Here is a 27,829-nt window from a genome sequence, read left to right on the forward strand (position 1 = left end):
CGATTGTCTGAAGCTTAAAAATTTAAAACCAGTGAGACAATATACAAATTAATAGACAATTTGAAACAAACCTTTTTATGTTTATTGGCCAGCACCCCTCAAGGATATTTAGGTTACTCCATCAAGTAAGCCACAAAGACCTGCCAAGGTGGAGGAAGGAGAGGAGATGAATATCAGTTGAGGCCCTGAGATCACCTGTGGTGGTGAGGGCTATATATTCCACTAACCTCCTCCTTCTAAATTTTCCTTCAGCAACAGAGGCTCACAGGAACCATAGAGGAGGTTCTTCCGAGTTTGTATGGAACATTGGTACGTTGATATGTGTAGTGCCCAAGATGAACTGTGGAGACCATGAAACAGTGCCTCTCAGATCTCCTGTGAGTATATTATGGTTCTCCAGAGAAACAGAACCAAAAGGAGATTTATTATAAGGAATTGGCTCACAGAATTAGGGAGGCTGACAAGTCGCAATCTGCAAGGTGAGTGGGCAAGCTGGAGACCCAGGAGAAACAACGGTGTTGTTCCAGTTTATAGGGTGGCCGTCTCAGGACCCAGTAAGAGCTGATATTTCAGTTTGAGTCCAAAGGCAGAGAAAAGCTGATGTCCCAGGCTGAAGGCAGTCAAGCCTTTTCAGGCCTTGAACTGGTGAGGCCCACCCACATCAAGGAGGGCAATCTGCTTTATTCAGTCTACAGAGTTAGATGTTAATTTCCTCCAGAATAATGTTTGACCAAATATCTGGGCACCCTGTAGCCCAGTCAAATTGACATACTGCCATTAGATACTGTACTCGACTGTTAGCCTCACCCTGAGAGTGTCTTAAATTTTGCACCAGTAGGCTCCTTGCTTGCTGTATTAGTTTTCTATCGCTGTTGTAACAAATTGCCACGAACTTAGTGGCTTAAAATAACACAATTTTATTTTATGGTTCTGGAGTTCAGAAGTTTCAAATGGGTTGGCAGGGCTATGTTCCTTCTGGAGGCTCTGGGATAGAATCTGCTGCCTTTTCCAGTTTCTGGAGGCTGCCTGCCTCCCTTTGTTTCATGGGCCAGCATTACTCCAATTTCTATTTATTTCAGTGATCACATCTCTTTCTCAAATTTACCCTTCTGCCTTCTCTTATAAGGGCTCTTACAATTACATTGAGCCCAGGATGCGCTCCCCAACTCAAGATCCTTAATCACAGTTGCAAAGTCCCTTTTGCCTCATAAGATAATATATTCACAGGTTCCTGGGATTAGGATGTGGATTTGTTTGGAGGATCATTATTCTGCCAACCACACATCTAATCATCTCGGTGTCTGCTTTCTGAAGGACCCAGAAGCAGAGTCACGTTAGCTAAAATACCCTCCTATGAACTTTCATAGTACTTTACCCGAACAGCTCTTACATGGCCCTAGTATAATCACTCCTGTGTTTATGTCCAAATAGACTGGACTCCTTTAGAATATTGTTGTATTCACCAGTGTTTAGCAGTGTTTGGCATATTATGGACATTTAATAAATTTAAGGAATTCAACCTTGAATAAAGGTTATGAGAATTCTTAAACAACAACAACAACAACAATTTGAGAGATTTCCATGATAGGAAGTTTTTAACTCTTTGTCATAGTATTGCCATTAAAAGTTTAATGAAGCAAAGGGATTCGAGATTTCTTACTAGTAAATATTTCCTCCTTCACTGCAAGCCATATCAGTGGTTTTCTTTGTACAAACTGCCAGTCAATTGTCGGTCAGCTCTTAAATCCATTTCTCCACCCATCCCCCACATACTTTCACTCTGGTTTCCAGGGAGGCGATCATGGAAAATCAGAGGACAGGAGGGGAGAGAAGAAACATGGTATTTCTCACCTTTGCCCCACTCGTTTCTTGTGGTGGCCCTGGCAGTGTCTGTATCTTCTTTGTCTTCTGGCTTTAGGACTCTGGTAATACCACTTGCTTCTGCTGTCTCTTCTATCTTACGGGTGGTCGCATCTCCTGTTCTTGCTAATCTCTAGATTCCCTCACCGTCCCTTTTGGTTTCTTAACCTTAGTTCCATCACCCACGAAGCCAGTTCCCTGTGTTTCTTCTTGAAAGACCCAGTTATTTGTGTCTTCCCAGTTACACTGACTGATACAAGTACTGACAACTTTGAGGATTACTAGAAATTCTTGGTCTCCAAAAAAAAATTACTGCCTCGATAATACCCGTAATTGAATGATCAGGAATTATGTTTTCCATTAGCCAATCTATTTAAACCCCATAGTCTATGATTTATGGGATAAAATTGAAACTAACAGTAATTCTGTAAATTTTTGCTACTTTAAAGTGTACCAAAGTTCAACAAGATGCAAGTACTGTACTTGATAGGAATGGAACCAACTCTCAGAAGTTTCTGATTTAAATCCTAGGTTGATTTAGCTAGGTAAATTTTATGCAGTTTCTACAATTTTATGCAGCTGAGTTTCATGTTGTTAAAGAGGCCCTTTCATAGTTTTTCAAGTAAGTTAGAAAGTCACTCCAGTGTAGGTGGTGACTCAGGAACTCGTATTAAATCTCTTATTATCTTTATAGTGTAAAAAGTTGTAATATCCAGTGATACTAAAATTAACAGAAGTTTTTTAGACCCAGAGAATTGCATTCCGCTGAATCTAGAAATATAACTAAAGCTGAAGAGTAAATGTATATTCATTACAAAATAGAAACACTGACAAATAGAGAACTTGAAACTGGACAGACAGGGATAATTTAGAGCATGACATGACTTGGGAAACCAGAGGACTATGGTTGGAATGATATTGTTACATAGTGAAAAAAAGGAAAAGCTGGGAATAAAACTTTACTTATGAATATGAACTGAATGTGTATTTCTGGGTTTGTTCCCTGTGGTTCATAAAAAAAAACACTTTTACATCAAAAACTGTTTCTTTTCATTTTAATTAAAACAAAATGGTTCTAACAAGATGAAATTTGGCTGCTGACTTCCATCATACAAAAGGACACATCACCAAACCATTTTGTTAATTGGAGAAATATTCCGACTGTTGGCCTCGCATATCATTCTGAACTGTTTAACAATTGGATAGCACAAATGAGTGAACATTTTCAACATTTTAATTTTGGAGGGGGCCGCATTTTTTGGATTTCATAATCTGGAACTGTTACGTTTAAATGAACTAAACCTGCTGAAACCATCCGAGGATTTGTACGTTTTCCAGAGTAGCTTTCTCGTCGTTTGCTAACCTCTGGAGCAGTGTATGGTCTTGCAGTGTGTTTTAACCGATAATGGTTGTCATCTGAGCTCTTTCCTGAAAGCCTTGCTCTTGATTTTGCTTTTTCAAGATGCTGAAACGAGGTCCCACGTAAATCCTCAGATTTATCCAAACAATCCTAAATAATAAAATAAAAAATCAGGTTGGTGAGTTAGGTTTCTTAAAAGTATATTTTAAATTTATAAGGACTAAAGTTTATAATATCAACAGTTAAAGAATGAGAGCATCAGATGTTTTATAGGCAGTCCCCAAATTCAGACCCTACACCCAATGCCTCTCATTAGAAACTGCTATAGAAACCATGCTTAACAACAACAAAAGAAACCTTATTGTTTGCAAGATCTGTTATTTCAAAAGGGGTGGAAGATATAAAGCTGGAAACTGTAAAAATTCAGGGGAGCTGTCCTCACGGGTCAGACTCCTAGGCAAAGCCAGCTAGCCTATTCTATAATTATTCTCCAAAATACATCGTCCTTAACCCCAAGGGCAAATTATGAACGCTCATATTTTACTTTTTATATTATCCAAACTTTCATTCCTTAGAAGTTAATAAACATCTTTAGAGAGTGCCCGGCATCTAAGGATATGGTTATGATGTTTCTATTGAAATAGTTAAATTTGTGTACATTCTGAGAGTAAGTAAAACATTCAGAAAAATAACTGGAAGGCTATATACCAAAATAATTTTAAAAACATGATGGGCGTATTAGGGTGGTGGGATTATAGGCTTTGTTTTCCTTTTTGTCTTTTTTCATTTAAATAATATGGCTATGTTTTATAATAAAAATATAATAATCTACAAGTGCCCCTAAGAGGGCATGGAGCTAGTAGTCATTCTCAAATTAGTGTAAACTAGTTTCCTCTGCAGTGTGAGCAGCTTGTTCCTTAACATTTCATTGAGATGCCACACCAAAGGAATGGGTTGCTTTCTTTTGCAGAGAAAGTGGGACTGGATTATTAGAATTAGAAGGCTGCAAGAGGTTAAGCAGGACTGAGAAGAATTAGATGGCAATAAAGAGATTTACATAAAAGGAGGTAAGAAGAGTCAAAAAGCAAATTCGACCTACTTTACATTTTTGCCTGGCTTTGCAGAGGGCAAGGAAACATTCTTTTTCTTCCCTCACAGAGATGAAGCAATTAGGTAAGCCACATCATTAGGGGAATTTCTACTACACTTGTAATATATATTTTGCTTCGCAGTTGATATAACTGATTGCTAGAGTGCCAGTGGGAGTACATGGAGACCCCTACTACTAGTTATGTTTCTGGATGCTCCTACAACTCAGTTTCTTCTGTTTTGGTTCCTTTGGGAGATTCCTGGAGAATTAGATGAGCAAGTCTACCTGATAATCTGAAAAAGTCTCTCTAACCCTGCAATTTTCTGTTGTCAGTGTCAGTGGAGAGAAAAGTTTAGGTACCACTGGTTTAACAGAGGGAAATAAAGATGACTCTCTCTCCATTGCCCATTCTCAGGATAAGGGTTCTAAGACCCTATATGATCTCATACAACGTAAACACTGTTTCTCATTTTGTTTGAAAAAGTGATATGAAAGAACTTCAGAAAGTCCTTCCTTCCCCAAAAACTATGAACCCATCTTCTACTTCCTATTCATTGTGCGCACATTCACTCACTCAATACGAAATTACTGAATTTAGATCCAAAGTTGAGAGTATAAGCTATGTTAATATTTACCCAGCTACTAATTTGCTTTACTATTTGCTAAAGCTAAATATTTGCTTTATTATGGAAAAACAATTCAAAGCAACTATTCTGAAATTAGATCTATTTTATCATTCAAAGGTGGAATTACGCACATCAAATTATCAATACGTCATTTTAGAATATGAGTTTTCCCAATTGTAGGTCATGCCTATTTATATATACTAACAAATAAAAGCAATGGTCCAGAAAATTAAGTCTCTTCCATTCCTAGATTCTAACTTTCTTTAGAATGGTTTGTATAAAGTCTAGCAGCAGATTTACCTTCTTGTTTCATGTCATTAAAAATAGATTTGAATTCCCAAATTTGTCAGCACATGATATAGCAGTGGAGTGGTGGTAAAAGAAGAACAGAAGTTAAATTAAAATTTTACAATTGAACCCCTATGTTCCCTGCAGCACTATTTACAATAGTCAAGATATGGCAACCTAAGTGCCTATCAATAGACAACTGAATACTGAATAAAGAAGTCGTGGTACATATATATGCAATGAACTATTATTACTCAGCCATAAAAAAAAAAAAATGAAATCTTATCATTTGCAATGACATGGATGGACCTAGAGGGTATTATGCTAAGTGAAATAAGTCAGAGAAAGCCAAATACCATATGACTTCACTTATATGTGGAATCCAAACAAAATAAACAAAATGAAAACGCATTTACAGATAGAGAACAAAATGGGGATTGCTAGGTGGAAGGAGGGTTGGGTGAAAATGGTGAAGGGATTAAGAAGTACAAATTTGTAGTTAAAAAATAGTCATAGGGATGTGAAGTACAGCATAGGGAATACGGTCAATGATATTGTAATAATTATGTATGGTACCAGGTTGCTACTAGACTTATCAGAGGGTATCACTTTGTAAATTACATAAATGTCTAAACACTATGCTGTACACCTGAAACTAATATAAATATTGAATGTCAACTCTAATTGAAAAATAAAAATTAAAAAATGTAAAAAAAATAAAATTTTGCAATTCATAATCCAATAGATTGTACATTTTGCATACCCTCATGCTTAGCAGAATAACTGGCATATAATATCTTTTTTTACTGAAACAAAGATAATTGAGTGACCTGAAGAGAAACTACATATTTATACTTAAATCTGCATGAAAAGAAAAATCCCAGCTATGTTTCCATAGTATACAGCCACTGCCAATAGTTGGTTGTCCAGGTTGTGTTTGTACAACAGCCCCTGGCTGAGGGGTGAGTAGGGGCTAAAATCCTACCAGTTTTTGAGACAAGGCTGTGTGCCCTGACTCCCGGCTGGGTCAGCCTGCAAAATCTTCCCAGAGAAAAGGATGCCTTTTTCTAATTTATACTCCAGAGGGGATGCCCTTTACCTATTTTAAACAAAGGTACTAAGTGGGTTAACAGCCCCCTGATTTTGTGATTGCATTTTGAATCAGGTAAAGTGATATCTGAATGTCAGAAGAATTTTTTAAATTTGGAGGCCTGTACATCTTGGAGCAATGAAGGTTACACACACTCTTGCATGCAGACATAAATACTCTAAAGTAGATTATTTACAGAACTTTGCAAAATACAGAGGTAGAAGACTTAGAAAAACATTATTACATGTACAGTTCTTCTTGCAGTCCAATGAAGCAATGTCCTTGGAACAGATTTCTTTAGAATCCTTGTGGTGGGTGGTGCAGTTGGTAGTATCTTAACTATCTTGTTAAATGACTTTTTTTGTTTGCTGACATGGTTTCTTTCTTTTTGGACCTTGGGCTTTAGATATTCTTTCTTTAATACTTCTGGGAAGAGGAATGGTTTTGATTTTTTCTGAGCTTCCACAACTTTAAACAATTGTGATGCAAGGACCGTGGCACATTTTTCATTGTAAATTTCACTTGGTTTTATATAAAGAGCTTGTATTTCTTTTTCATAATGCGAAAATGTTATTAAATGTTTTTTATTGTTATTATTATATCCTTTCATTCTCTGACAATACCGGTCTAATTTTGAGTTTTCACCAGCCTCTGAATTGAAATGAGTTAAACTGTTATTCTGCCTGGAAGAAAAAGTGAATTTATTTACGTATTCTTCATCTTCATTTGGCATTTTGCAAAAAGGAATTCTTGGATGTGGTGAAAGCACTTCAGGTTTTTCCTGTACCATCAATTTATAGATGTTATGCTTTTTTTCAAGGGGCATCATTTTTAGTGTCCTTTCAAAGCAGACATTTGATTGAGTTATTTTTGATTTACCACTTAAATTATGTGGGTCCTGAATCTCTGTTTTAAAATCAAAATTTTCTGCTTGAGGAAGCTGCATGAAACCATGTTCTTTCTTTCCTTTCTTAAACACTATATCTGTAAGTCTTTCTGATGACTTCTTTAATGGAATTGCCTGGGTATTTTTGTTGGAAGAAGTTTGTACTTTAATTAAAGTCAGAGTTTTAGCTCCTTCTTTAAGATGATATTTTTTCTGTTCTCTAATTATTGATGGATTTTCTTGAATATTTTGTAAGAAAAAATATTCTTTTTCTTCCTTTCTGGTCAGTTCTGTTTCTACAAGGCTTTTCTCAGGAACTTTTGGTAAAGTGGTTTTATGAACAATTTTTGAATATTTATTTTGCTTTTCTGAATGCTCATCCATAAACGGATTTTCATCTCTAAAAGATAAATCTGGCTTTATATATTTTAATGGTGTAGAACTAGAAATATTCAAATTTATATGGTGGCTGATTCCCTCTAATTGCTTTTCAGTGATTAGTCCTGATTGTGAAAGTTTTTCTGTAAAAAGTCTCTGAAGGTATTTGCTTAAATCACCTTTTAGATCTAATAGTTCATTTTCTGATAAAGCTGTGAGATAGCTTTGCAGAAATTTATTTAAAGGGTACTTCATGTTTACTTCAAGCCTTCTACCAAAACTCCCCCTTGAAATACTTTGTCCTAACTCTTGAAAAGATACTGAAGCACTTTCAGTTCTTAGAGAAGATGTGTTTGAGTGTATAGGTTCAGATTCTGTCTCTTTAGAAAAACTGCTTTCTGAAAGGTTTTTTAGGAAATAGTTTTGGAGAATTTCATTTAAAAAAGATCTTAGCTTTATTTCCAAATGTTTATCTATGAAATGATGATTAAAGTTATTTACAAAAGACATGGTTTCTTTTACAGTTTCTGAATATTTCTCCAGAAAAACATTTTGCCCTTTTGGTTCTGCTTCCTCATTCATCAAATACAGATTTTGATAGATTTTTGTTAAGTCCTCTCTGGTGACAAGTCCTGATTCTGAAAGTCTTTCTACAAGGTAATGCTGGATGTGTTTACTTAATTCAGATTTAAAATTTTCTATTTCTGACTCTGAGAGTTCTTCTAGAAATATACGCAGCTTTGGACTCAAACTAGGTTTTCCCCTTAATTTATCCGCTTTATCAAAATTCTCTTTGGTTTCTTCAGGGTCTTTTGTATTATTTGGAAAAGGATGTTGAATCAGTCTTTCTAATTCTTTTTCTGGTTGTCCCCTTTCAGCCAGATTATATTTAAAAAAAACGTTAAATATGTTTTTCAAAAAAGATTTTAACATTATTATATCTGACTCATTATATTTATCCATTAATAAGTTACTTAAATTTTCTAAGGTAGGACTTATATCATTTTCTTCTCTATCCAGCCTCTGACCATTACTTGGCAAATCTGTGTTTTTATCTGGTGTTGACTGAGACTTTGAATTTTCTGGGGATATATTTTGGCCATTGTCTATAAATTCAACTCTGTTAAAAAAAGAAGTGGTTTCTTTGGGAATGGTAGGTATTATCTGCTTTGAAAGAGGATCTGTTTTGCTTTTGATTTCTAAATAATCCTCTGTGGAGTCCTTTGGCTTTTCTTCAGCAAAGGCTGTCTCTGTATGCAGCAAGGAACTCTTCTGGTGTTCTTTATTTAATTCTATCACTTTGATTATCCCAGATTCTAAAAGAGTATCTACAGGAAATGCTTCTATTATTTGGCTTATAACAGATTTGTCCTCTGGCAATTCTATTTCACCATCGTTTTCTCCACTGTGAACTAGAATATCTGAAGATAAACTCTCCCAAGCTGCGGGATATTGATCCTGCGAGTTCATCTGTGTCTCCCTCGATTCTTCCACTCCTATCTTCAGCTTGGAGAACGCTGGCACAGTGAATATTTGTTTTATAACAAAATCACGTAATTTGGAGCTAGAAACTTCACTTTCTAAATGTTTCTTTTTGAAACTACTTTTTTTTTTAATTGAAAAAGCTATCTCACTAGCCTCTAAGTATTTTTTGGAGACAAGTTCCCTTTCTGCTTCTGGAGAATTTCCTGATCCACTTTCTGAAAGTGAATCTACAGAAATATCTTTGATTACTGGACTTATAAAAGACTCTGAATTTAAAATGTCTCCTTTTGAAAGCCAGTTATTTAAACCTTGGACTTTGTCAGACATGTCGTCTTCCAAATTACTTAATGGGTTATCACGAACACTTAGAAGCGGAGAACTATGACTTTTCTTTCTTGCTTCAGTGTCCACAGAAACTTCTGTTTGAGAAAATAATTTATCTGAAAGGTCTTGCAGATTTTTACTTAAAATTGACTTGAGTACCATTGATTGTTTTAAGTTTTCTATGTGGGAAGTAAAACTTAATGATTTTGAGAGGCGACATGCATGTACATTTACATTTTCAGTCAGTGATGATACTCCTTCAAAGTTTGGCAAAGATACATTTGGTAGTCTTTCCTTTAACTTATCCTTAGTACTTAAAGTCTTTATTGTGATGATAGCAGGATCATGGATTAACTTTTTCTTAGTGTCTACAGTCTTCATTGTGGCACTATCAAAACCATGCGGCCAGATTTCCTTAATAGGGCTTGTGCTTTTTGAGTGTGTTGGGTGAGGAGGGTCTTGGTCTTCAAGCTCTACAATGTCTGCACTTAAAATGTCTCTACATTTGCACATATCTTGGTCCTTCCTTTTTCCAACTGACATTTTGTTGTTTAAATTCCTTAGAAAAGGATCAAAACCATCCTTGATGTTGGAGTTCAAGAACTGTAATATTAAAAAAAAAAAAAAGATAAGAAATTTTGTAACATTTATCTTGCATTTATAGTAAATTTTCTAGCTAATTTTCTTTGAGCAATCTATGAATTTATCTATTCATCCTCCTAACTTCTACAAAGAAAACTAACTTTAATTATTTTTAAAATATTTGAAATTGGAATATTAATAAGAATTTTAGTGCAAAATTTTCAAATTCCTAACTCTGGTACTATTTTGTGTCCAAAAGCTTTTTGCTACCTAGAATACTTACAAATACTTAAAAGGCACTCATTAACAGTTTTCAAAGAATTCAATTTCCAGTGTTAGCTACATTTGCTTAGACAATAGCTAACATCAAGATCTAAGTCCTATCCATATAAATATTTACCATTTTAGTATCAATGCAGGACATTTTTTAAAATGTCAAGCAAGTAGCAGATATCCCATAAAAACTATCATAAATCTTGTTTAAAAGCTGACTTGGGGGCATATATTATCTGCATTTAAGTCTGAGAGTTTCAACAGTAATGATAGGCTCCACTCAGCCCTTAGCAGTAGAATCTTGCTTTTTGATGAATACTATATATGCCTCAGAAATGGTTCAGAGACAGTAGTACAAAATATTTTGGATCACAGTGAAATTTCAGTGTTACTATCCCTAGGCAGTTTTGTAGCTCTGAGATCAAGCTATTTTATCACTGAAATAGCCTTCCAAAATGAACCCTCTTACACAAACCCTTTGTTCATACAACTTCTACATTTCTCAGTTGAAAAAGCAAAATGTTAAATAATCAGCCTAGAATGTGTTTTAGTTACATCAACTTAGTGGTTCAAGCTTCATTTTAATGCATACAATTTATTATAACCGGTTTTCAAAAGATAGTTGATACTGAGGTGACAGTTTAAGAATCCTCTCAGGTTTTTGAGAAGTAAAGATTCCTAGGCTCTATTTCCAGATTGAGATTCATTAGGTCAGAGATGGGACCTAGGAATATGTATTTTTTAAAAGATGGCCAGGTGTTTCTAATGAGTAATCATGTTTGGAACCACTGAATTACATAATATATTAGAGAAACCTAGTATTTAAGTATAATAGATACTGAGATAGGATAAATCAGGACTCACCTGATATTTTGGTTGGAAATCTATATATTCTGATCTTAAAGATGGTACGATGTGTTCTTTTTCTGAAAAAGCCACCTTATAAAAAGAGAAGTTTTAATTTTAGACTGCTTAGAATACAAGCATATCTCCCAAGATAACTTAATCCTTCAATAGTTATTAAAGATACAAAAAATTTTTAAACCTAAATAAGTATTTTTCTCTTAACTACTGTACTTTACTCTGCCAATTATTAAATAAATCTGTATACACACATATGTAATCTTAGCTTCCTTGATATTATAATATTCATTCTCTTGTATCTGTAAAATCATATAAGTACTGCACACTAACCGACTGCTCCACTGGAGCTCCGAATTTGTAAAATCAAAACAATGCACAGCAACTTCAAGCAGAAACAAAAGTAGAAAATAAAATTGTCAGAACATAATCTAATTTTAAAAGGTTGTGAAATGCTTTAGATAATAATTGGCATTTGATATTACACTGAAACAGCAGTTTCAATGATTCTCGGCCTGTAATTGTTAAATGAATACTTAACACTGTAGCCTAAAAGAAGCACTTGGTGCTAAGTCAAGGTGTATAGGAACAATTATAGAATCACAGAACCATCAAATTTTTAGAGATGGAGAGTACTTTAGAGATAATCCAGTCCTACTCCTTGTTTTACACAAGAATCTGAAGTTGAAGTCAATTACCCCAAATTACGCAGATGATTAAATGTAGCCTAAATCCTAGGTGTCCTGAATTTTCATTTGATGCTCCTCACACCACACAATGAAGACTGCAGTGAGGAAGACTGGACCTTTGGAAGCATCATAATGTGCATCCACACTGCCAGCTCATCTGGAGAGAACTTGACACCATCTCTTTGTAGAACACTTTGTAGCTGGATCCCGTGGGTCCTTCTTCATCACCGTTCTCCGTGCATACGGAGAATACATACACTGCTGGCACAAACCACTTTCCTATGCATCATCTCCTTTAGTTCCTAGGGGGTTCCTTATATATCAAGCTAGTTGAAGTAAAAGTTCAATGAATGATGTTTTCATGAGAAATACTTTTTTAAAAATTGTCTTTTTTTACTGAGGTAACATTGGTTTATAACATTATAAGTTTTAGGTGTACAACATTATAATTTCACATCTGTACATACGTATTGTGTGCTCACCCCCAAAAGTCTAGTTTCCCCCTATCAGTAATATTAAGTAGTTAATACTGTTTAATATTAATAAACACTTAAAATAACTTTATAGGTCATGTTATTAACCGCTTAGTATTAATGAACACTTAAAGTTATAAAGTTATTTTAAGTGTTTATTAATATTAAGTGGTTAACGACATGATTTTATTCTTTTTTTAATTTTTTAATTTTTAATTACGTTTATTGGGGTAACATTGGTTAATACAATTATATAATTATACAATTATATAATTTTCAGGTGTACAATTATATAATTTTCAGGTGTACAAACCTGAAGGTTAAACAAACCAATACAGGAGCTTCAAAATGGTAAACTGAGCATGTGGATTTAGGTTCAAGGTTCTGGTAAATGAACATAAAATAATATCTTTTTAAAAATCCCATGGCAACACTGGAAATCAATAAGGGGAGACACCAGGATCCAGAAAGTTGAGAAATTCAGAAAATATGAAAGCAGGTAAGACTGACTTAATGGAACGCCCATCAAGAAAATCAGAGCCTTAAACAACAGAAAACAGGTGGACCTGAGAAGCAATAAATTTAAGGCCAGCATATACAAAGACAATCAGATGACACTTTGTAGCTGCATCACTTGGGCCCTTCTTCATCTATTCTCTTTCTCAGTACACATAGAGCATACACTGCTGGCAGCATTGTCCTTCCCCAATCACCCACCCAACGTTAAAAAACAAACAAACAAAAAAAAACTCTGCTCTCTAAAAAAGATACGCCATTTGTCTAGGTGGATATCCTATATGAATTCTGAGTCTTGACAGAGAAGCAGAGTAGAACTTTCTGTCACTCACATTTCTACAGCAGAGGGATAAAAAGAAAGGAAAGGAAGTTCCATTTAGGAGAGAAACACGTTGGTTCCTAGGAAATGCTGGAGGATGCCCAGCCATTCTGCTTGCCTGCTTCCATCTCCACACACCTCTCAGGGAAGCCTGCTTGTCACACAGAGCATACCCATACAACCAACATATTCATTCCTTCATTCACAAAGATAAAATGAGCCGACGAAGTTCGCCAGATATGTGAGGAAAATTAATACATGTAAGTGAAGAATCAATAAGATCAGACAGAACTAACTCCAGTACACAGAGATATTTCTGAGGACTGTGGGCGGGAGGAGGGTGACCCTTGGAAAAGACCCTCAGAGACACTCAAAAGGGGATTACCTCCACTTGGCTGTATAATAGGCATCTTGAATTTAATGTATACAAAATAGAATTATAGATTACCACTTTGCACCCCTCCTCCCATAAAAACCCACAAATATTGGCCTTTCTCTATTTTTCCTCATTTCAGTTAATGATGCTATTAAATACTAAATTGTTAGGCCAGAAACCTGAGTGTCACCCTTTATTTCTCTCTTCCTTCTGCTTTTTTATATCAAATCCAGCATTATGTCCTATGGCTGCTGCCTTCAAAATATCTCAAGTATCCAATCACATATCACCATCAACTCCACTACCAACATAGTACAAGCCACCATCATCTCTTCCCCAAATAGTCTCCTAACTAGTTTCTTATGCTCTGTGACAGAGACTGATAGTTGCCTTCCTAAAATACCTATTATGTCAAAAATCTCAAATTTTTAGAGGACAAAAAAGTCCCCTATTTAAAAAGCTACACGTTCCAGCCTCCTTTGAAGACAGCAGTGGCCATGTGAAAGGTTCTGGCCAACTACATTACATATAATTGCAAATTGTTAGGAAAGTTTCTGAGAGTGTATCTTATAATAGAGGCAGACTCAGCTGACAGGTCGCTGACTGATCCTTGTCTGTTTCCTTCTTCCTACCTGAAATAGACTGTGATGCCTGGAAATAGAGTCCATTTTACGTTACCCTACAGTAACATGCACATGATGAGGACAGCTGTCCGAAAAGAAAGGGAAACTAGGTTCCTGATGACATCAGGAAACCACTGTACCATTATTTAAGGAACTAAGTTTTTAGTTACTCATAACTAAACATACATCTAAACTGATCCAACAACTTCACATACACCGAGTCTATTCTTCCATAATAGAATGAAGCTAGAAATCGATAATAGAAGAAAAACCTAGAAATCACAAATATGTAGAAATTTAAACATCCCGAACCAATGGATCAAAGACTAACAAGAGAAATTAGAAAATACCTTGAGATAAATGAAAGTGAAAGCACAATATACCAAAACTTATGGGATACAGTAAGATCAGTGCCAAGAGAAAAATTTATAGCTATAAACATTTACATTAAAATAAGAGAAAGATCTCAAATCAACAACCTAACTTTACACCTTACAGAACTAGAATGAGAAAAGCAAACTAAACAAAGCTAGAAGGAAGGAAATAGTAAAGACTAGAGTGGAGATAAGTAAAATGGAAATTGAAAGGCAATAGAGAAAAGCAATGAAACCAAAAAAGTTGATTCTTCAAAAAGATCAACAAAACTAACAAATAAAAAAAGACTCAATCTTACTAAAATCAGAAATGAAAATGGGATAGTATGATCAGTTTTACAGAAATATAAAGGATTATGAGAGTACTATGAGCATTTGTAGCCAATAAATTGGAAAACTTAGATAAAATGGACAAATCCCTTAAAAGAGCCAAACTGCTAGAACTGACTCAAGAAGAAACAATCTGAATAGATTTGTAATAACTGAAAAGTTGAATCTGTTTACAAAAAAACTAACTTCTCTGGACATTAATATAGTCTATCATATATCTCTTCCCAGAATCTCTTAACCCAAGTATCTGTGGTTTTATAGTATCCTTGTAGTGTTTATGACCAGTGCCCACTGCTTTTCCCACCTGTATTCCAAGTTACATGAGACAGAGATGAACCAGTCAGTCCTTCAAGTATCCACAAGCCAGGTTCAAACACACACAGTAAGCAGGGTCTGCTGTGTTCTCTCAACTTCAGTGAAGAAAGAGAACTGGGAACTGAGATGTGACTGCTCAAGACTAAGTGATGCCATCCTGGGAGGGGACAGAGCAAGAGTGGATAAAAATGCCACAAATTCCTACCATTCTGAAGATGGCTTTTTCTTGATTGGATATTTTGCTGGTTGCCGTAGACCTTTGTTTCCCAAGCTCCTATGAAGTTGGTTCTGACAGCTTCTGGTTGTTTTTTCATTCAGGGAAACAAGAACTTGGAGCTTCTTACTTAGTTGACCATTGTGTGGATATCACTCCCCTTTAACATTTCTTGAGGTGAATTCTCTCGGTTTTTGTTGAAAAAATATTATTTTACCTTCTATTTTGAAAGATGTCATCACTGGTTAAAGAATTCTAGGTTGATTTTTTTTCCTTTCATTACTTTAAAGATGTTCCATAGCAATCTGCCTTGTGTGATCTCTAACAAGAAGTCTTCTGCTATATTTGTTTCTCTAATAAATGTGGCTCGCCCTCCCTATTTCCTCACAAGTGTCTTAAGGTTTTCAGCAATGTGATTATGATATGTCTTAGCATGGTTTTCTTAAGTTTTATTCTCCTTGGGATTCATTGAGCTTCTTGAATCTATGGGTTTATAGTTTTTATCAAAATGAAAAAAATTTTGGCCATTATTTCTTCAAATACATTTTTCAGTTTTCCCTCCCTATGAGTCTCCAATTACATATATGTTATCCCGCTTGGTATTTTCACATACGTTATAGATGCTCTGTTTATTTATTTTTTAACCTTTTTTCTCCATGTGCTTTATTTTGTATAGTTTCTAATCCTGTCTTCTGGTTCATGGATCATTTATTCTGCAGCATCTAATCTGCTGTTAATCCCATAAAGGTCATGATCCTTTTTAGATGTTTCATTTTTCATCTCTAAAAATTCCATTCGATCTATTTTTACCATTCATTTCTCTAATTATGCTTATGTTTACTCTACCTTTTTGAACATCTGAATTATATTTATAGCACCATTTAACACCATTTTCTTTTTTTAATTATGTTCATTGGGGTAACAGTTAATACAATTATGTAATTTTCAGGGGTACATTATCATTTGACATCTGTATATTCTATTGTGTTTACCACCCACAGTCCAGTTTCCTTCAGCCACCATATATTTGATCCCTTTTACCCACTTCTTCCTCCCCCTCCCCCCCTATATTTGACTCTCCTTTACCCCATCTAACCTCCTCCTCCTCCCCACCCCACTAGTAACCACTACTCTATAGTCCTCTGGTAACCACTAGTCTATAGTCCATGTCCATGAGTCTCTGTTTGTTTGTCCTGTTCATTTGTTGCTTTTAGATTTATATCCCACATGTAAGTGATATCATGTGATTTTCAACTTTTTCTGTCTGGCTTATTTCACTTAGCATGATTATCTTGAGGTCCATCCATGTTGTCGCAAATGGCAGTATTTCATCTCTTCTTATGGTTGAGTAATATTTAATTGTATATATGTATCACAACTTCTTTAGCCAATCATCTATCATAGGACACTTCAGTTGCTTCCATGTCCTGGCCACTGTGAATAATGCTGCTATGAACATCGGTGTTAACACCATTTTTCAACATCATTTTTTTTAACACCATTTTCTGTTAGTTCCATCTCCTCTGTTATTTCCAGGTCTATTTCTATTGACTGACTTTTCCCTGCATTATGGGTCATATCTTCTTGCTTTTTTGAATGCCTGTAATTTTTTATTTGATGTTGAGAATTGTGAATTTTACAATTTTTGGTTGCTAGATTTTGTTTTCTTCTTTACTATAGTGTTTGATTTTATTTTGATAAACATTTAAGTTACTTGATATTTGTTAAATTCTTTTAAAGCTTGCATTTAAGGCTTTATTGCGGGGAGTGGGGGCATTGTCTAGAGAAGCCTTTAGTGTAGGGCTCACAGCCTGTCTACTAAGGTGATGGCTTTCTACTTGCTGTCACATGCGTTGAGTCTTTCCAGTCTGGCATATGGGGAATGATTTATTTCTGGCTATGTGAGTTCTTCAAATTTTCTACCTAATCCTTTCCAGTGGTTCTTTCTCTTGCCTTCAGTAGTTCACTGCTCAAATCAGTACTCAGCCAAAGATTTAAAGAATCTTGCTCTATAATTCCTTCTTCTTTGGTATTCTACTGCACAAATTCTGCCTCTGCCCACTAAACTCCAATCTCTGTTTCCTCACCTCAGTGAGACCTCAAAGCTCCATTTTAGTTTCCCCTCTTGGTGCTGCTGCCGTCAGGCAGTAAATTGGTGCAATTGTAAGGCTCACATTGTCCCCTTCTCTAAGAAATCATAGTGTCATGCTGCCTTCTTTCCAATTTCTGAAAAACAGTTTTCCATATATTTTTTTCTGTTTTTCTTATTGTTTAAGGTATAAAGGTAAATCAGGTCCCTGTAATTCCATTTTGGCTAGATGAGGAAGTGTGACATTTACTTTTCATGATCTATCATATACATTATTTGGCAGAGCAGTCAATAATATTTAAATTATAATAATCTATAAATGAATTTTCTTGAATTTAAAATAGACTCAGTCTATAAACAAAGCATGGAAGATTTAACTACAGCAACATAACAAATGTAAGTCTTAGAAACCTTGACAAAGAAGTTACAAAATGTGAATAAAAGAGTTAGTAGATGGAGGACATAGGAAAATGAAACCTTTTAAAAAAATCTTTTTCATCAATCATTGTACGAAATTGGTAGACAATGTCCATCGGTTTACACACCAAGAAATATTTTAAATATATTTCTCAAAGCATTACATACAACCATTAGAAAAATAAAAAGTAATGTCTAATAAGACTGAGAAGAAAAGTTGTAGAAGGTAGGTTTGAAATATTATAAATACTCTAAATCACTCATTTTTCAGTGTGTGATATCAACACATTTTGCCTGAGGTTGATAAGATGGTAAATTAAATAGGAATTTCAACTACCTAATTTAAAACTATAATGAAACTTACTGGAAGAACTATAAAGCAAACTGTTAAAAGTAATTGTCTTGGGAAGCAAGACTGGTAGTGTGGTTAAGGGCAGGGAAGGATAACTTTTACTTTTCATTTTACACCTTTCTGTGCAGATTGAATTTTGTAGGGCTATGTAGGTATAGCTTTAATTTTAAAAAGGGTTTTAAAATGTAAAAAAATAATAAAAGATATTCTTAATAGGGCATTGATTAAATAATTGTTGTGCAGGCTTCCAATGGGAAATAGTAGAATTTAGTGGTTTGCAGCACTGACTCCAGAGCCAGTCTGCCGATGTTCAAAACCCAGATTTACCACTCGATGGTTAAGTGTCCTTAAATGAATCAATTAGCCCCTCTATCCTTAATTTTCACACATATTAAATAAATATAGCTACCTCGCAGGATTGTTGTGAGGGTTTAATGAGTTAATGTATTAAGGCACTAATAAAGTAGCTTGCAATAAAATTACTGGCTATATTAATACAATAAAAACACTTTAGCCATTTAAAGTAATGAAGTAGTGTATGAACAATGTGATATTAAGTGAAAAATTAAGATGCAGAACAATAGGGCTAGTTGATCATAATAAGCAGTCTGGGAAAATGTTGGTGGCATACAGGGAAGTCTTTCTGCAAAACTGACTGAAATGGAATGAGAAAATTTAAATAGACAATTTTTAAAATTATTTAAATAATTAAAATACATGACTACGTATCTGTCACAATCCATTGAACTGTATTTCACAAAGAGTAAACATTAATCTATGCAAACTAAAATCAAAACAATAAAACACAGGATGTTGGGGACTGAGAAATAACACAGTGACAAATGGATTTAACTGTATTACAAATGTAAGATATAACTACACTGAAGGAGGCAGGAGAAAAAAGAAACTGGCCTTGGTAACTTTGAATGTTTTGACTGGAAATTGTAAGGCTAAAGATAAAATGGACTGTACATAAACACTACACATACTCTAGTAGGTAAATCTGTTCTTTATGGATATAGTACAAGTTAGTAATTCTGAAACTGCTTTGCATGTATATAGGGGTTGATTAAATAAGAAAATGGATAATGAATGACGAGAGCCAGATTTCTCACTGTTGGAAAGAGAAGTTACGTTACAGACAAACAAGAAAGGAAGGCTAGATACTGGAATCGAGGCTATGATACTGGAATCGAGTCAGAAACATTAGTTTAAACTTATGTTCAGCTAAATATATACAGAAATGACAAGATGAGGGTTATATGGAAATATAAGTAGAATCATACATATCTGTCCTTTCGTGACGGGCTTATTTCGCTTAGAACAATGTCTTTGAAGTTTATTCATGTTGTAGCATGTGGCATGATTTCCTTCTTTTAAAAGACTACATAATATTATTCTATTGTTTGTATATACCACATTTTCTTTATCCATTCACCTGTTAATGGACATTTGGACTGCTTTCACCTCTTGGCTATTGTGAATAATGCTGCAATGAACATGGGTGTGCAAATATCTCTTTGAGATCCTGTTTTGAATTATTTGGATGTATACGCAGAAATGGGGTTGCTGGATCATATGGTAACTCTACTTTTAATTTTTTATGGAACCTCCATACTGTTTTCCATAGCAGCTGCACAATTTTACCTCCCATCAACAGGGCACAAGAGTTTCAGTTTCTCCACATCCTTGCCAACACTTGTCTTTTGTTTTTTGGGTAACAGCCATCCCAACCAGTATGAGATATCTCATTGTGGTTTTGATTTGTATTTCTCTGATAATTTGTGACAGCGAGTATCATTTCATATACTTGTTGGCTATGTGTATATTTTCTTTGGAGAATTATCTATTCAAGTCTTTAGCCCCTTTTAAAATTGGGTTATTTGTTTTTATGTTGTTGAGTTAAAGAAGTTCCTTATACATTCTGGATATTTACTCTTTATCAGATATATGATTTACAAATATTTTCTCCACTGTGTAGGTTGCCTTTTTACTCTGTTGATTGTCTTCTTTGATACACAAACATTTTTAAGTTTGATGTCGTCTCATTTGCTATTTTTACAATTGGTTTTAAAGGTTCTAAAATGTAGACCACTCAAGCCACACCTGAATAAGGGCTTTGCTAATTTTTTCCTGAAAAGGGGTAAGATATTAATGCCAAAATTATGCTCAATTTGTTCTTAGAGTGGACATTCCATATAATGTTGACTTCATATAGTAAATCCTATCATTTAAAAATTTATTTATTTTACACATTTAGAATTTTTTCTCATTCTCTTAATTTTATTTTAAAGGTATGCCTTAATTTTTTCTATGAATTTGTCATTAATTAATTAAAACATAAGGAGCAAATACTATAAACCAGGTACTCTTCTAAGTACTAGGTCCCAGTTGCTCCCTTCTTCCTTCATTTCTTGGCTCAAGGATGAGGTGACATTTAAATATAATCAGCCTTAAAATATAATGTACCTATTTAACTTTAAAGACAATACATTTTATGGTGTTTGCTTTAGAAATAAAATACTTCATTAAAAAAAGAAATAAATGTATTGGCTCATATAACTAGAAGATCTAGTTCCAGAGACTCGATGTGACCAAGCCACTATCTTTTCATCTCTTTGTTCCCTTTTCTGTTGGCTTTCTTAGGCATTTTCTCTCGGTAGAAAAATGACCACTGCTAGCTCTTGATATAAAGAACTAAAGACTTCTTTACTTAATAGTCTTTTATCAAATTATATGGTCATCCTTGTAGCCACAGAGGCAGAGTGTCAGATTTTCCAGCTATATATACCAAGGATTGGAGTTGGGGCAGGGATGATATCCTCAAGAAGGGTACTGACAGACAGAAATGTTAACTATAAAGACAATTAATAAATAGTGTTGAGACAACTGTCTATCCATTTTGGTAAAAGTAGATTCTTACCTGATACAAGAAATAATAAAGTACAAATGGATTAAATATAAACAAAAAGCATATACTCAAAAAACATCGAGGAGAATACTGACACAATCTTGCTGAGAGGAAAGACCTCCTAAACAAGATACACTAAGATTTGCAAAAGAAAAGGTATCAGATTTAACAACATAAAAATTTTAAATTTCTGTAAGGACAACCAAAAAGTAAAAAAATCATAGATAAAAAACATCATAGATAACAAAGTATTGTTATTCAAAATATGTAAAACAGTCTCATAAACAGATACAACCCAATTTGTAAATATGGGAAGAAATTGTAAAAGTCAAATAACAGAAATACAAATGGATAATAAACATGTAAATATTCACTCTCATTAATAATCAGGAAAATACAAATTAAAATATCAAGCTATCATTTTTATCCTTCAAATTAAAAACTAAAATAATCAGAGTTAAATGACTATGAAAGTGGAAGAATCTGGACTTGAATCTAGATATTTCTGCCTGTAAAATCCAAGCTCTTTTTACTATTTCATACTAGTTCTCTTACCATCACCAAATACTGCCTTTCATCGCTGGGTAAAGTTAAATCCTCATCCATCCCCACCTTTCTTGCCACCTGACCTTTGGGAGAATGTTTTAGCATCCTGTCATTGTCAGGGTTTAAATAGAAACTAATTAAGCCATATCTGAAATGTCTTAATTTATGAAGGGCTCTAAAAATGTGAAGGAACTATTGAAAGACTGTCACCTGACTCAGCTATGAGTTCAAAGACATGTTAGTCCTTTCCAATTTAGATTAGCACTCTAGCAGTTTGTCTCAAAATACTGCATTTCTTTATCACACTGTCTACCTTGGTTCACAAAACAACTCTTCTTTTAACTTAAAACAACTTCATAGTTTAATTACCATAGAATTCTGAGGATTCTGCAACTTGTTTGTGAAGCAGTTAGCTTAGACTTTCAAGAATTTGTTCTAGAACTCTGACATGTCTTCAGTTTATAAGCCTGTTGCCCTAGGTGATGGATTCTTTGAACCTTCTAAGTCTGTTAATTCTGTATAACCTATGTCCTATTGGTTACCTACTGATTTATCTTGTTTAATTTAATTTAGTTTTAGCTGTCATATCCTGGTCTGACTACCACCTTTAAGAAAAATATTTAAGGTAAGTTTTCTTTTTATTTTTTAATAACAGAACTGTTTTGAAATAATTGTAGGTTCTCATGCAGTTGTAAGAAATAACACAGAGCCCATATACCCTTTATCCAGTTTCCCTCAATAGTAACATCTTATGAAAACAGTAAAATATGATAACTAGGATATCGTTTTATACAGTCATTTCCGCAGGGATACTCAATGTCCTCTTATGGTTGCACCCATTTCTTTCCTACCGCCAACCCCTACTTAATGCCTGGCAACCACTAATCTGTTCTTCATTATTATAATGTTGTAATTTCTAGAATGCTATGTAAACAGAGTCATACAACATACAACATTTTGGGATAAGCTTTACACATTCAGCATAATTCTCTGGAGATTCATCCAGGTTGTTGTATGTATCAACACTTTGTTCTGTTTTATTGCTGAGTATTATCCCATGGTATGGATATACCAAAGTTTATTTAGTTATTCACCAACTGAAGGACATCTGGGTTGATTTCACTTTGGGGCTATTCAAAATAAGGCTGCTATGAATATTTGTGTTCAGTTTTTTTTAAGTTTTAGTTATTTATTTAAAATTATTTATTATTTTTTATGGTGACATTGGTTAATGAAATCCAGTAAGTTTCAGCTGTACCCTTTAACAGCAAGGCATATATATATTTACACTGTGTTCACCTCCCATAGTTAGATTTCCTTCTGTCACCACATATTCGACCCTCTTTACTCCGTCTACCTTCCCCCTACTCCCCCACCACCTACCCTCTGGTAACCACTAGTCTATAGTCCATGTCCATGAGTCTCTGTTTGTTTGTCCTGTTCATTAGGTGCTTTTAGATTTATATCCCACATATAAGTGATATCATGATTTTCAACTTTTTCTGTGTGGCTTATTTTGCTTAGCATGATTATCTCGAGGTCTATCCATGTTGTTGAAAATGGCAGTATTTCATCTCTTCTTATGGCTGAGTAATATTCCATTGTATATATGTACCACAGCTTCTTTATCCAATTGTGTTCAGTTTTTCCTTCTAAACATAAGACTTAATTTCTCTGAGACAAATGCCCAAGAGTACAATTTTTGGGTTACATGGCAGTTACATATATTGTTTTTTAAGAAACTGCCAAACAATTTTCAGGAGTAGCTATAAAATTTTCAATTCCCATCAGTAACTTTTCCACGTTTCACTGGTTTATTTGTTTCACTGTTTTTAATTTCAGGTATTAGCCTTAGGTCAAGGTTTAGTTTTGTCTGCCCATGAATGGTCAATTGCTCCAGCATCGTTAGTTGAAAGGCTCTTTCCTCCATTGAATTGCCTTAACATCATAATAAAAAATCAGCTGGGCATATTTTTGTGCATATATTTCTTAAATCTCTATTCCATTCTATTGATCTTTGTGTCTGTCTCTTTTCTAATACTACACTGTCTTGATTCTTGATTACTGTAGCTATGTAATAGGCCTTAATATCAGGTAAAGTGATTCTTCCCACTTTCTTCTTTTTAAATATTACTTTAGCTATTCTAGGGCCTGTGCCCTACATAGATTTTAGAATGATCTTGTCTATATTTACAAAGACCTGGAATTTAGATAAAAATTGCATTAAATCTATAGGAATCTGGGTAGAACTGACATCTTTATTATGTTGAGTCTTCCAAATCATGAATATGGTATGTCTCTCCATTTATTTAGGTCTTTGATTTCTTCCATCAGCATTTTGTAATTTTTATCATGCAGATCCTGTACATGTTTTGTTAGGTTTATAAGAATTAATTTGCTTTGTAGTTATTGTAAATATTATTGTATTTTAAATTTTTGTTTCCACATGTTGTTAGTATATAAAAATGCTATGGCTTTTTGCATTTTTATTTTGTATCCTTCAACCTTGCTGAGCTCATTTATTAGTTCTAATATTTTTTTTATAGACTCCTTGGTATTTTCTATATAGACAATCATTTCATCTGAAAATAGAGACAGTTTTATTCTTTCCTTTCCAATCTGTGACTTTTATTTACTTTTATCTTTATATTACAATGGCTAAAACTTCCAGTACTATATTGAAAAATAATAGCAAGGCATACATCCTTGCCTTATTCCTGATCTTGGAAAGCAGTCTTTCACCATTAATATAATGTAAGATAGAGGTTTTACAAATGCTGTTTATCAAGCTGAGGATGTTACCTTCTGATACTAGTTTGTTGAGTGTTTTTATATTATGATGGGGTATTGAATTTTGTGGAAAACGTTTTTCGTGTCAACTGATATGATCATTTTTTTCCCCTTTAGTCTGTTGAGATGGCAGATTACTTGGATTGATTTTCAAATGTTGAACCAGCCTTGCTTATCTGGAATAACTACTATTTGTCATGGTATATAATTCTTTTTATACATTGCTGTATTGGTGTGCTAATATTTTGTTGACGATTTATGTATCTAAGTTCATGAGAGATATTAGTCTGTAGTTTCCTTTTTTTGTACTGTCTTTATCTGGTTTTGTATCAGAGTAATGCCTCTATTTTTTTGGAAGAAATTATATAAAACTAGTGATAACTCTTTTTTGAATGTTTGGTAAAATTCGCAAGTGAAATCATCTGGGCCTGGACATCATTTTCAGGAGTGTTTAAATTACCAACCCAATTTCCTTAATGGCCATGGGGCTATTCAGGTTGTTTAATTCACCTTGGTTGAGTTAGATAGTCTGTAGTTTTCCAGGACTTAGTCTATTTCTTCTAAGTTGTCAAATTTATGAACATAAAATTTTTTGTAGTATTTCTTTATTGTCTTCTTAATAATTGCAATAATATCTGTAATGATATATTCTGTTTCACTCTTGATGTTGGTGACTTGCATCTTTTCTCTTTTTATCTTTGTCAGTCTTCTTAGATGTTTACAAATTTTGCTGATTTTGAAAAACCAGCTTTCTCTGTTTCATTAATTTCCTCTATATTTTTTCTAGTTTCCAATTTCATTGATTTCTGCTCTTTGTTATTTCTTTTCTTCTTTTTGGTTTGGGTTTATTTTGCCCTTCTTTTTCCAAGCTCTTGAGGTGAAAGCTTAGATTACTGATTTGAAAGTCTTCCTTCTTCCAATGTATGCATTTAGTGCATATATATTTCTGTCAGTGCAGTTTTAACTGTGTCTTACAATTTCAATATGTTGTATTTTCATTTTTATCTGTGTCTATGTATTACATTTGAGACTTCCTGTTTGACCCAGGATTATTGAGAAGTATGTTGTTTAACTTCCAAGTGTTTGGAGGTTTTCCTGTTGTCTTTCTGTTATTGATTTCTAGTTTGTTATGTAAATGAGACAAAGATAGCCTCTGTATATTGCTGCCAGACTCCCAAGATGTTTACTTCTTCATAGTAGGCTGAGATCCATTAGCTCAAACTAAATTTTTACATATCTAATTGTTTTAAACATAACCTAAATAAGCAGATTTTTAGCTATGTAGAGCCTGCCTGCTTCGCATACCCCATGAAACTGTTCCCAGCATAAGCTATTCGCAGATATGATAAACCCTGAAAATGTTAAGACCCAAGCTTCGGCTGCCTGTTAAGAGTTCTCTGACCCAGAGACTCTCTGCCAGGTTGCCGAGTAAAATAACCAAACTTGTAACCCCATCTTTGATACCCTTCACCCCTAGGAATTTCCTTGCCCTTTTCTCCTTCTTTGTGGTGACGTCCAGGCTATAACCTCTGGATGGTCTCATGCTGTGAGGGACTTCTCCCACATGCAAACCTATCCAAGTGTCACTCAAAGAAAGCTTGTGTATGCTACCGCCATCTCATGGTCACATCTTTCCTTGATCAGACCCCAAAGCCCTTGAATCCCTATATTCCCTTTTGGTCAGAGAGCATAATTTCATGCGATTTTAATTATTTTAAATGTGATCTTGGTTTTATGTTGACATTCCCAACTATAATTGTGGACTTTATGTCCTCTTTTAGCTCTATCAGATTTTACCTCATGTATTTTGAGGCTCTGTTACTTTAGAATTGTTACATCTTCCTGGTGGATCGACTTTTATTATTATATAACATCCTTCTTTGTCTTTAGCAATTTTCTTTGCACTGAAGTCTATCTAGTTTATCTGATTTTAATACAACCATTGCTACATTTTATGATTAACATTTCCAAGGCCTATCTTTTCCCATTATTTCTCTTTTAACTTACTTATGCCATTGTATTTGAAGTTAGCTTCTCGTAGACTGCATATTGTCAGATCATGTTTTTATTCACACTGCCAACTCTGTCTCTTAAATGGTATATTTAGGCCATTTACATTTAAGGTAATTATTGACATGTTGGGGTTTAAGTCTGCCATTTTACTACTTGTTTTCTGTTTCCTCTGTTTCTCATCCTTTATTTCTTTTCTTACCTTCCTGTGAGTTATTTGGAAATTTTTAGGACTCCACATTGATTCATTTACAGTTTTGAGTATATAGCTTTTTACAGTTTTCTTAGTGGTTGTGCTAGGTATTATAATATATTTATATGACATCACAATCTTCTGGTATTGATATTTTACTTCTTTAAGAATACATTCACTAATGTATTTTTAGTTACTCAAGGTCAGGGAGGCAGGAGAAAGTGATTGATCAAATCTAACACCCTATGTGATATCGTTCAATTTATCTAACCTCACTAGGCCTCAGTTTCCTCATCTGCAAAATGTAAACAATAACGATACTTTGTTGTGAAGATTAAATAAAATAATGCACACAAAAAAGCTTAATATATGTATTAAGTATGTATACCTATAGTATATTATCATTAATTAGCATGGTATGTGCTATATAATTGGTATTCAATAAACGTTTCATAAATTAATCCCCATTTAATCTCCAGCTAATAGGGAAGAGAATGGTGCCAGAATCCAAGTTTTCTGACTCAAAATCTTATATTCCTGCTGTAACAACTCCAGGTGCATTGTAGATATTATGCCACTTTTTTTTCTAGATAAAGTTTAGGCCAGTAATCTGATGGGACTTTTGTACCATTTTTTATGTAGATGAATCAGTCTAGAAGAAGTAGCTTGGATTACTGGGACAACTGGATTGAATATTAGTATCAGTAATGTCTTGGAAAATTGGGATTGCTATCTTTAAAGTAACTAAACCCTTTTACATGAAGTCCAAGACATTCTTATATCAAATTCTACTCTCTAAAAAAAGAGTATTAGCATGGGGTTCCAATGTCGTGGATTAAAGAGGCAGTCAGTCATTAAAAATTACAAGGAGGATCTTTGGAAACATGGCGGAGTGAGAGATGTCCCCAGATTTCTCCCCTTGAAATAACAATAAGCTGAACATCTAAAACTCAAGAAAAAAGCACCCAAACTGCACACTAGCATGTCTGAGCGTGATATCTGCACATAAGAGCTACCACAGGTCAGAACTCTGGGTGTCGGGCAGTGGACTGCGAGCAATAAAGAAGCTGCCTGTCGCAGCAGCCGCCAGAGCTCCCTGCAGGAGGAGGGGGAGGAAAGAAGGAGCACCAAGTTCGTGCAGCAAGTTCCCTGAACATTCCTGCCTGGGATAGCTGGGGCTGCAGGGCCC

General features: G+C 34.4%; 1 protein-coding gene across 1 annotated transcript in view; it reads right to left on the bottom strand.

The window, feature by feature from the left end:
* Window positions 1-2,912: 2,912 nt before the first annotated feature.
* Window positions 2,913-27,829, bottom strand: part of CATSPERT (catsper channel auxiliary subunit tau) — a 100,589-nt gene continuing 75,672 nt past the window's right edge. Inside the window, exons 14-15 of the mRNA XM_039844443.1 lie at window positions 11,107-11,181; window positions 2,913-3,370 (exon numbers count right to left, since the gene is read on the bottom strand). Coding sequence (XP_039700377.1) covers window positions 3,086-3,370; window positions 11,107-11,181 — 360 coding nt within the window. The 3' untranslated portion in view covers window positions 2,913-3,085. The remainder of the gene's footprint in view (window positions 3,371-11,106; window positions 11,182-27,829) is intronic.

Source organism: Pteropus medius, unplaced genomic scaffold (genome assembly GCF_902729225.1).
Source record: "Pteropus medius unplaced genomic scaffold, Ma_sr-lr_union100, whole genome shotgun sequence".
NCBI classification, from domain to species: Eukaryota; Metazoa; Chordata; class Mammalia; order Chiroptera; family Pteropodidae; genus Pteropus; species Pteropus medius.